Here is an 11791-nt window from a genome sequence, read left to right as displayed (position 1 = left end):
AGAGAGAGAGAGAGAGAGAGAGAAAGACAGGAAGGAAGAAGGAAGGAAGAAAAGGAGAAGGAGAAGGAGAAGAAAAGAAAAGAAAAGAAAAGAAGGAAGGAAGGAAGGAAGGACGAAAGAAAGAAAGAAAGAAAAGAAAAGAAAAGAAAAGAAAAGAAAGAAAGAAAGAAAGAAAGAAAGAAAGAAAGAAAGAAAGAAAGAAAGAAAGAAAGAAAGAAGAAAGAGGAGGCAGGCAGGCAGGGTCAGAGACCCAGAGGATGTTAAGGAGGCTAAAGAGCCTTGAGAAGTAAATGGGATCTTGTATCTTAGAGTAAATCCTGGCACATTAAGTGGAAACGTAAGTGGAAAATCTATCAAGGCCAATGACAGTCTGAGGTTAAATAGTAATGAACCAGTGGTGGTTGGTTTCTTAGATTTCGGTTTTGTTTTGAAACAGGGTCTCCCTGTGTAAGTCAAGATGTCCTGGACTCCCTGTGTAGACCAGGTTGAGCTGAAACTCCCAGAGATCTGTCCACTTAAGCTTCCTGACTTCTGAGATTAAAGGCATATATCACCACACCCAGAACTGGCTTCTTATTTTTAAATCAACTTTTAAAATTATGGTTTTCTGTTTAGTGTGTGTGTGTACAAGAACATACACAGATACACACATGTGCTCAGGAGCTAACTTGTGAGAGTCGGTTCACACCTACTGTGTGGGTCCCAGGAACTGAACTCGGGTTAGCAGCTTAGCGGCAGATACCTTTACTTGCTAAGTCATCTCAACAGCCCTGGCTTCTTAATTTTGACAAGTGCCCATGATAATAACCTAAGATGCTAATGACAGGAGGAGCCAGAAGAGGGGTATAGAGGAACTTTGTACTGTCTCCATAACTTTTCTATAAATACAAAATTCCAAAACAGAATCTCTATGAGAAAGTAGCTCACACATAGAAGTACCAGGATAAGTTTCTTCTTTTAAGTTTCACATGTTTACAGTAATAAAACTATTATTTTTGCAAACTTTAAGAGTAAAAATAATTGGTTTATGTTCTCTGACTTGGAGAGTAAGTGTGTACAGGAATACGACCTGTACTGTTTAATGTGCCATGTTTAAGCTGGGCTGACTCTCTGGAACATTAAAGTAGAGTGTAGAGATCAGCGAGGCAGAAGGCCAGTCAGAAGTAATGTGAGCAAAATGACAAAGCGGAACTGGAATGGAGGGCCACGTCTCATCTCAGCACGTGGGACAATGATGAAGGATACCAGGAGTCCGCGTCGTGGCTACACAGCAAGACCTTGTCATTCATCCCTGAGCATCTTTAACATGGCTCCTCTTGTCCCCCAGGCTGAAGGGAACCTAGTGCAAGCACTGGCAGGCTTAGCCGACCCTAAGCCTTAGACGTGGACACATCAGTCCGCTAACAGTACCACCTGTGGTCAGAGCAGACCTTCCTTTCTCCTGAAAGGTTCTATGAATGAAGAGAAAACCTTTGAGCACTCAGAAATCTGAGCATCATTTCCCCCAACTTAGAATAATGAATAGCTCTGTAAATGGTTAGAGAGTTACATTTATTCTTGTTTCTGTGGCACGCATGATGAAGTCAGAGGACAACTTGTAGGACTTGGTTCTCTATTTCCTCTGTGGCTCCTGCCGACTAAACTCAGGTTCTCAGGGTCGGTGCCAAGTCTTTACCTGGTTAAGTCATCACACCAGCCCCTTTAAGTGGTTCTCTAGGTTTTTTATTTCAACAATTATGTAAATTTTAATCTTTGCTGTGTTTTGTTTCTATGATATAGGATTTAAATTGGGGGCCTTGCACACACACAAGGCAAGCACCCTGAGCTAAATGCCCAGCTCATTTTTAATTTGGGAATAAGGTCTTGCTAGCTGCCCTAGTTAGCTCACTCTTTAACAGGGGCAGGCTTTGTATCTGTGATCCTGAGTAGCTGGGATCATAGGCCTGTGCCACTAGATCTGACTAACATGTATGTGAAAGGTACCAGAACACGCTACCCTAAAAAGTACACCTTTGCCTTGCATGGTGGCCCATGCCTTTAATCCCACCACTCTGGTCTACACAGCGAGTTCCAAGGACAGAGAGGGCTATACAGAGATACCCTGTATTGGGAAAAAAAAAATGCACTTTTGCATAAAGATTATTCTGAGCTAATAACACGTTTGAAATAGCAGGTACAGGGGATTGTAGAGATGGCTCAGCAGTTATGAGTGCTTTCTGCTTTTCCAGAACTCAAGTTCAGTTCCTAGCAAGTACAACAGATGGCTCATAACCACCTAGTAACTCCAGTTCTAAGGTATTTAATGCTTTTTTCTGGCCTCCTCAGGCATTCACATACACTTAAAAAAAAAAACAAAAACAAAAACAAAGAAGGGGAGGAAGGAAGAAGGAAGAAGGAAGAAGGAGGGAGGGAGGGAGGGAGGGAGGGAGGAAGGAAGGAAGGAAGGAAGGAAGGAAGGAAGGAAGGAAGGAAGGAAGGAAGGAAGAGGAAGATTCAGTCAGAACTACACTTAGAAGTCCTGTCTCAAACAACGGCCCCCTAAACAGTAAAATATTAAAAATAAAAATAAAATAAAAATGGAAAGCTAAAGTGGAGAGAAATCTTTAGACCTTAGTAAACTAGTTCTAATTTTCTTTTACCCTCTTCAGAGTTCCTTCACACAGTTCCCTTTCTTCTTAACCTAGCATAGATGCATTAGGTTTTACTGCTTTGGGGTCTTCAAATTATAAAACTGTATTCTACGTATGAAACATAAAGTTTTTATTAAATAAATTTTATTACTTTCCCATGCAAGTTAAATTCTGAGGTCCAGGCCAAAAATCACCCAGAGGGTAGAATTTTGTCTCCTTGCATACTCTAATCATGCAGTTTTATTTTTGTTAAAAATAAATAAATAATAAAAAACAAAAAACCTCACTATAAATGTTTACATATGAAAATTTAGGAGCCACCCTCTTTTGCCCCATCTGCTTAGCCCAGCTTTCTGGAAAGGCGGTCGGTGTCTTACGCCTTTGTGGCCTCCAAGAACAAGGAGATGTGGTGTTTTATGTAGGGCTGCCTCAGGATGCTCCGCACAGAGGGCCTCTCCTCAGGCCTTCTGCTCAGCATTGTTCTTATCAGCTCAGCCAGCTCTGCACTGTAAACTTTTGGCATTGGTGGCAACTGCAAAGAATAACAATACTGTAATTATGATTAATGACATTATGAGACAAAATAAAAACTGGCAGATATTTCCTATATTTAAAAATCATCATAATATTTAAAAAGATAACACGGATTTAAAGTTATATATCTTGAAAGTAGAGAGTAGCCAGCCCTAGTAATGTTCTGCTTATACTTCAGATACACACTATTTACAACACTCTGCTATGCTTGCAGACAGGAGCCTAACACACTGTCCTCTGAGAGGCTCAACCCAACAGTTGTCTGAAACAGATGCAGAGACCACAGCCAAACACTGGGCAGAGCTCGGGAAGTTTAGTTTTGTGAAGAGTGGTGGAGGCTTGAGGGAGCTGAAGGGTGTCAAAGACACCACAAGCTGGCCAACAGAGCCGACTAACCTGGGCCCATGGGGGCTCACAGAGACTGAAGCACCAACCAAAGAGCACGCATGGGCTGGACCTAGGCCCTCTACACACAGGGAGCAGATGTACAATTTGGTCTTCTTGTGGATCCCCCAACAAAGGGAGTTGGGGGCTGTCTCGGCCTTGGACTCTGGCCTGCCTTTGGATCCCTTCCCCTAGCCAAGCTGCCTTGTCTGGCCTCAGTGGAAGAGGATAAATCCTGATGAAATTTTCTGTGCAAGGTCAGGTACCTAGGGGGAGGGGGGCGGCCCTCCTTCTCCAGGAGGAATTGGGATAAGGGGGTAGGAGGGTAGGAATGGGAGGAGAGGACGGAGGGGGCTGCAATCAGGATGTAAAGTGAATAAACTAATTTTTAAAAAGTACTTGCATAGAAGTACATACACAACCAGAGTTATGTCTGCTTCAAAAAAAGAAGAGAGGCCTTGGCGTAAATTGTTAGCAGTAGTTATCAAGAACATGAAAATAGGGATTTTTTTTTTAAACTTAATTCTTTAAATAGTATAATTGGAAGCAAATTTCAAAGACTTTATTTTATGTTATGGGAGTTTTGTTTGCATGTATGCATGTAAATGTACCACAAGCATAACGTCAGCAGAGGCTGAAAGACGGCATCAGTCGCTCTAGGAACAGAAGGTCGAGAGCAGACAGAGAGGGTGACCAGTAGCGTAACAATAAGCTATCTCTTCAGCCCCTATAACTGAACATTTTTACTTTAGAAAATAAATGTTTTTCAGTGAGTCTTGGGGTCATCTTTAAGTCACTGCAAAGGGCAACCAGTCTCAGGGAAATCACACGACCTTAGTATTTCTGGCATCTGCATCACATATGATTCATTCTGCATCCTTGGCTAGTTACTTACAAGGACAAATACCAAACAGCACAGACTAATGGCATGGACTCACTGTAAGCAGCTCACCCTACTATGCGCTCGCTGTTCAGGCACCCAGACAGTCTTACAGTTTAACAACTTCAACCTTTCCCACAAAAGAGATCCTATATCCTAACTCTTCAGCCGGTAGCAGTGAATATTAGTCAATTAATCAAAATCACCAGTGAGGAGGGCTGGGAATGCAGCTTGGAGCTAGAGCACTGGCCCTGCATTTGCCCTGGGTTTGACTCCAGCATGGGAAAAAACAAATGAAATAAAAAACCAGTGACGTTGACAATAGATATTTACAAAGCTCTATTATATAAACCTGTTCAATTAGTTCTAAAAAAATTTTTTTTTTACCTTTCCTTCAATAATCCGATAAACTAAAGAATTCATGTCTTTTGCATTAAAAGCGTGCTTCAGGGTGGCCATTTCATATACACAGCATCCCAAAGCCCAAACATCCGACTATAAAAGAAAAACAGTGAATGGTTAAACACTGAATATCTTATTTACATTTTCCCTCTCAAAACCAGGCACACATTTTCTTCCAACTGATTCACAGCTAATTCTGATTTAGGTACTCCAGGCTCTGAAACTTTGATACTCCCCCAGAGACAAGGTGAGCCAGCTAAGGCTATGTACAGCCTACCTTATAGTTGTAGGGTTTGTTGGAGAACAGCTCAGGACTCATGTAATAGGGTGTGCCAATGAGGGTGCTCGCCATGTCACCGTGATTCTCTAAGACTCGGGCAATTCCTAGGTCGCCCACTTTGATGATATTTGTTCTTGTTAAGAAGACATTCTGAGTTTTCAGATCTCGATGAAGGATGTGTTTCTCATGTAAATACTGAGAAGAGAATTTTTTCACTATATGTAAGTATACTAACTGATTTACTTATTTCTAGTTTTTATATCATCAGTAATTATGTGAGTTAAGAGCCTTAGTTATCTGCCAACCAAAACACTATTGTTCTATAAGTTCTAAATAAAGAACTAATTTACAACTTTCAAAGTAAGAAAAGTAAGTTCCAGGGGCTCGGGCGATGGCTCTGTTGGCAAGTGCTTGTCACACAAGCATGAGAACCTAAGTTTAGATCTACAACACTTGGCTCATTCTTGTCACTGAGGAGGGACAACTAGAGGATCCCAGGAGCTCACTGTCAAGTAAGTAAGTTTTACAATCAGTGAGAGATTGAAAAACTAAGGTGTAGAGCAACAGAGGAAGACAACCAACACCTTTACCTCTGCCTTCCACACATATACACACATATGTGCATATGCATCTGCATACATACATGAGCATGTATGCACACACAGAAAATTAAGTTCCACATATTAATTGGCTTGGTACCTTCTAAAATTATTTCCTGGAGCCTTGAATATCGTATCATTTTTAACAATACCTGGATCTAGTTAAAATATATGCTTATAAGCCAGGCATGGTGGCTTAGGCCTATTAAGGTCCATTAACAGGAGGACTGTTGTGAGTTTGAGATTTTCTTGAGCTACATGGTGAGTTCCAGGCCAATCAGGGCTAAAGTGAGTCCTTGTCTCCAAGTTTAAAACAAAACAAAAACCTTACAAACTCACACTGAATGTAAAACAACTTATCCAAAGTCAGATGTGCACTCCTCTCTGATGTGTGAAATTCTAGACAACATTTTAAAATATGACAGCATCACTTATACCAAAGAGAACAAGTGAGAATTTAAACAAGGTCATTTGATCTGGCCAAATAAGCCCAGTCCCTGAGTTATACTTCAAAACCAGTCTCCCTCCGGGTGAGGCGTACACCACACACTGACCTGGTCTGCATCTTCACGCAGGACAACCTGAGCCTCACGCTGTCAGAATATTAATTAGCCAAGACATCTGTCACCATGACACAGATGACCAACCGATAAGAACACCACCTTCCTTTGTTCTTTGTCAACTTAAGGCTCTTAAAACTGACTTTGCTACAAAATATTAAATGCACAAAGAGTTGGTATCTCCTGTAATTTATATGAAACCCATGTCTGCTTGAACACAGACATCACTCACCCAGCAACATCCCAATGCTACAAGAGGGATCCATTGAGCCTCTAAGAGGATTTTCAATACTTTCCCCACCATGTAAGCACGTGAAAAGATGTCTTCCTAAAATATGCAGACACCATCCTGGGACTGAGCCATTCTAACCACAAACAAGGCTGCTTTTACATCAAAGCATACTGGGCAAAGGCCAAGGCTCTGGTGCCTCTCAGCAAGACCACAAAGAGTTAACTTCAACAGCCCTCATTTTAGGGCACCCTGACACTGCTGTACAAAACACCAATTTTTTTTTTTAAGATTCATTTATTTTATGTATATGAGTGCACTGTAGCTGTCTTCAGACACACCAGAAGAGGGCATTAGACTCCATTACAGATGAATGTGAGTCACCATGTGGTTGCTGGGAATTGAACCCAGGACCTCTGGAAGAGCAGTCAGTGCTCTTAACCGCTGAGCCATCATCTCTCCAGCACCAGAAAACACCACTCTTTAAGAGCAGGTTCAGGGGCCGAGGAAGTGGCTCTGTCAGTAAAGTGCTTGCTGCGTAAGCATGAGGAATGGGATTTGAATCCCCAGCACCCATGTTATATATAGAAAGGGTTACATGTGACAGAGGGCGCAAACCCCAACTCGGGTCCTCGTATGTCTGACTCTGAGCCATTCCTGCCTTGCACATAACCAGTCCCAGTTAGAGACAACTGGCACCATAAACTTAATGATAAATGAGAGTGTCTAAGCAACCTGGTATGAGCCCCACACAGGTGAATCCTAAACAACCAGGGCACCATGAGACTGAAACACTGCCTGGCTGCCCGAGTGAAAACACCTCTCATAAAACCAGCCCTAAAAAGATGACTGTACAGACAGTCTCTCCACTCTCACTGGCTATGGCTCTAACTTTCTCTGTCTTGGTGAAAAACTTCAGAGCCTATGGGTCGCCAGCCTATGGGGTCTTCCCTGGCCCAGGACAGTACAGCTGCTGTCCTCGAGCCACCTGGAGCCTGCAGGAGCTGGGACTGTGACAGTACCTGCAAGGCCATGGCGATCTGGACAAACCACTCCACCACCTGACTCTCAGGCAGAAGCTGCCCTTTCTGCTCCTTGAGCTTCCGGTACAGATCACCTCCTTCACAGAAGCCCATGACGATGTAGAGCAGACCGTCTCCTCCCTCCCATGACTCTTTGTAGGTGACAATGTTGGGGTGCTTCAACTGAGACAGGAGCTGAGCTTCCTGCTCAGCAGCTCGACGCTCTCGGCTGGAGGCATTTCGGAGGTTCAGCTTTTTGATGACGTACTACCAACGAAAATGCATACTTTTACAACGTGTAAGAAAACAGAGTCCCTCGGTTCACAAGTAGCGTGCTCACGGATGCCCAGACCTCAAAAACAACCTTCTGGAGTCTATCTGATAACATACTGACTTGTTTTCAAAGGGCATAAAATTACCAGTGTAAGGCATCGAAGAGGAGGCAGCAGGATGGTCAAAGAGCATGAGACTGGCTGAGTGCTGGTGGCCACGCCTGTAATCCCAGCATTGGGGAGGCAGAGCCAGGCGGATTTCTGAGTTCAAGGACAGCCTGGTCTACAGAGTGAGCTCCAGGACAGGCAGGGCTACACAGAGAAACCCTGTCTCAAAAAAACAAATCAAATCAAAACAGCATAAAATGGGACAATATTTGCCACGGACTGTTACGCTTTTGTTCAGTGCTAGCATTAAGGCCAGGGCCTTGCATGTGCGAGATAAATACTCTACAACTGACATCTGTCAGACCTGAGCCCATTCCAGGTCACAGTTGAGCAACCCGCCCTTCCCTCTGCGTTTTACTACTTCTTAGACTCTGCAATCCCAACCACTTTGAAGATTAAGGCAGAAGGGTCACTTATGCCCAGAACTTTGAAGCCCAACATGGACAACATAGTGATATGCTAGCTCAAAAAAATAATTACCAATGACTAAAGAGTGAACCTAACATACTATTAGACCAATTAAAGAGAGAGAAACTCCTTAATCTCTAAATTCTCCCTATAAACAAGCATTTAGATAAAGCTTAAATGTGTATCTGTGAACTGAATAGGTGTATGGGACACATTAGATACTCATGACCGAATAGTTAAAGCATCATTGGTCCTCCACATAGGATGCTCTTCCCATTAAAAATAAAATCCTTCACAATCTACTCTACTGCTCTCAAGCATCTCAAAGATCATGTACCCAAACCTTTCAACAAACACATATATAAATGTGTTTCCTGAAGTGCAAACTACTCTTCAAAATGAAGGGTTATTGTTACAGCTAAACTCTCACTCTTAGCACAAATGTCCCATAGTTCCCTGGGGTGCCTACTCAATTAGCCTATGTGAAAGCGCAGAGAATCTAGCATATGACACAAGGAAGAACAGGAGAGTGAGTCCTATACTTGAGAGGTGGCGGCTCTCTCAGCTTGTTGCTGCCACTGGCATGGTAGAACTAAGAACTGTGAAACATTCCTCACCAGTTTCATAATTGTGCCTGTTTGTGCACAACAGTCTTTTTTTTTTTTTTTTTTTTTGGTTTTTTGAGACAGGGTTTCTCTGTGTAGCCCTGGCTGTCCTGGAACTCACTTTGTAGACCAGGCTGGCCTCGAACTCAGAAATCTGCCTGCCTCTGCCTCCTGAGTGCTGGGATTAAAGGCATACGCCACCACACCCGGCTGTGCACAACAGTCTATGGCCACCTTGATAGCAAAGGATACTGAAGAACTGGTTCATTAGCCTCTGGGTGATGGCATAAAGTAATTTACACAAAGGAGTAACATCAGACTTGAGTTTAAGAAAGATGACTGCAGTTGAAGAGACAGGTTAGAGAAAAGTAAGCAGGCAGCAGGAACTAGCTGGGGAGTGGACATTTAGCCAGAAAGACTGGTGGCCTGTACTGGGGTGGAGGTGCCGGTTTGACCTAGTGATAGGAATAGAACCAGCGTTGGGGACATTAAAGATAATTGTTACAAGTCCAGCTTAGGAAACTGCATGGCTGGTCAAGCTACTCACTGAAATAGGGTCTATGAGAAAGTTCTGGCGAGAAGATGCTGAGATGAGTTCTTAAGGAGAACAAACTGCACAAGAGACAGGGCTTGCACGGTGGCACTGAACTAGGCTTTGGGAACACATGGCCCCTATTCTCAAGAAATTTTCAGGTGACAGGAAGTTTGCAGATAAAGTACACTAATTAATACCGAAGAACAGATAAAATCTGGGGCGCCTATTATAGGGGAAGTTGAGAAGCTGACCTCATATCTGAGAGGAGTCCCTGCCCATCACTCCGGGTCTAGTACATTTGAGGATGCCCTAGACGGACCCCTTCCCTCATCGCCCCTGGCCAGGTCCCAAGTCCCCGACCTGCTTGCCGTCTCGCCGATGCTTCACGAGCGTCACCTCCCCGTAACTACCCCTGCCCACGACCCGCATGTAGCAGTATGCGGCCTGGGGCATGTTCCCGAAGGAGGCCTACAGTCGGGAAGCTGTGGCAGCGGCGCGAAAGGCAGCGGGAGGCCCCGCTCATGCCAGACGGGAGGTGAAGTACTCCATAAACGCGGCCCACCGCGGGCAGGAGCGTCGAGGCCCGGCCCACCCGGACGCCGCTACCATAGCGATACTGGCGGAGTAGTCGTGCGCATGCTCAGAGTTGGAAGACGCGCCGTAGAGTCGACCTAGCGGTGGCCAGAGCGGCTCCTCGTGCTTGGGGGAGGACCTACCATCGAGCCGTCACGGAAGCGGCTAGAGCGCTTCCGCAGCCCCGGAGGACCGGCCATAGAGCTTCGCTCCTGGGGGACCAGAGCGACTCCCGAGCCGCACTTCCTGCGCTTTGGTTCGGCTTTTGATCAGGGAAGCCTTTCTGGTTCTAAGCGAGTTGCGAGTGTGGTTCTTTCGTTCCTACAAATATTAACCGGCTGTGTGCTTGGCTCACATTCAGTTGACAGAGTAGCCAACTGTAGGGTTCACTAATGATGTTTACTCTATTTGTTTTGTAGCGTGTCTGTATTCAGCCTGCCTTTTTTTTTTTTTTTTTTTTTTGGTTTTTTGAGACAGGTTTCTCTGTGTGCCCTGGCTGTCCTGGAACTCACTTTGTAGACCAGGCTGGCCTCGAACTCAGAAATCCGTCTGCCTCTGCCTCCTGAGTGCTGGGATTAAAGGCGTGCGCCACCCCACCCCCCACCCCCGACTCGGCCTGCGTTTTTGATGCCTTGCAAAGTACAGTGAAGACTTCAGTACACTTCATTCCTCAAAGTTTCAGCCTGCTTTACTGAGACTGGCAGAGATTTCTCTGAAAGGCTTGCCAGAACTTCACTTGCTGCTGCCACGGAGCACCAAGGCCCCCTTTTAACGCCTGTCCATGAATGTGCAAGGCTGTGAAAAGAGCTACCTGCCTTGCCTGAGGAATTTACTTTTAAACAGGCGTACAGTTACTGATTATCCCTCTGTCTCGTTGAGATATATATGCATATGTCTTCTACAAGCCAGAAATGTTTTCCTCCAAGACATAAAACCCTTCCTTTGAAATGTAATCATCAAAAAAAATTTTGCCATCTGTTTCCCGTTTTTTGTGGGGGAAGATATAATCCCATCTTCTATAATTGCCAACTAGCAAACTGTAATTTCTTTTATAGTGACCAACTATTATTTATTATTATTATTATGTTACTGTTGTTGAGATAAGCTCTACCTCTACAGCCCATCTTGCAATCCTACTCTTGTGTGTTCAGTTTACAGCCATGTAATAGTATCATGCTCCCAAACCTTTGTAATTTTTCATTTTTCTAAGGAGTTCCATTTCTCTCTATTTTCCTATTTTCCCTTCTTTGTTTGTTGATGTGTGTGTGTGTCCTAGAAGAGGTCTCATGTAACCCAGAGATTTAGAGATTGGCCTGCCTCTGCCTTGAGTGTGGAACTATAGGTGTGTGCCCTATGCCCAGCCCTCTGCACAGTTGAATGAAGCACAGCTTTCCCTGCTACTGTCAATAATTACTTAACAGTCTGCCCCCTCTGCTCTAGCAAATGTTTGCTTTTGTTTATCTTTAGCAATATCACTAACTAGAATTCAATATTTATTTATGTTTCCCTTTGTTTGGTTCTCGTATGGAGAGGAAATTGGCATTCTGAAGAAATGTGCCAATCTTAAATGTGTAACTAGAGCATCTTGGCAGATGCAGTCACTCAAATATATTAAGATATAGACCAAGGGATATGGAGAAATTAGAATCCTATGTGTTGTGTTTATAAAAAGATAAAGAGAGAGAATATGTTTTGGTAGATGTGTAATCA

At 43.9% G+C, this 11791-nt stretch overlaps 1 protein-coding gene across 7 annotated transcripts in view; it reads right to left on the bottom strand.

Annotated features, from left to right (window-relative positions):
- Nek4 (NIMA related kinase 4) overlaps window positions 1-10299 on the bottom strand; it is a 34838-nt gene extending 24539 nt beyond the window's left edge. For 3 of the 7 annotated variants that reach the window (XM_029541866.1, XM_029541868.1, XM_029541869.1), the window contains exons 1-5: window positions 9869-10137; window positions 7521-7787; window positions 5108-5305; window positions 4816-4923; window positions 3008-3162 (exon numbers count right to left, since the gene is read on the bottom strand). In XM_029541866.1, coding sequence (XP_029397726.1) covers window positions 3008-3162; window positions 4816-4923; window positions 5108-5305; window positions 7521-7787; window positions 9869-9961 — 821 coding nt within the window. In that variant the 5' untranslated portion in view covers window positions 9962-10137. The other 4 variants (XM_029541867.1, XM_021203391.2, XM_021203389.2 and 1 more) reach the window with 4 other exon arrangements.
- Window positions 10300-11791: the final 1492 nt, after the last annotated feature.

The sequence above is a fragment of the Mus pahari genome, chromosome 8, assembly GCF_900095145.1.
Source record: "Mus pahari chromosome 8, PAHARI_EIJ_v1.1, whole genome shotgun sequence".
Taxonomy (NCBI): Eukaryota; Metazoa; Chordata; class Mammalia; order Rodentia; family Muridae; genus Mus; species Mus pahari.
Note: the sequence above shows the minus strand (reverse complement) of the source record. Positions and strands in the feature narration are given on the sequence as shown.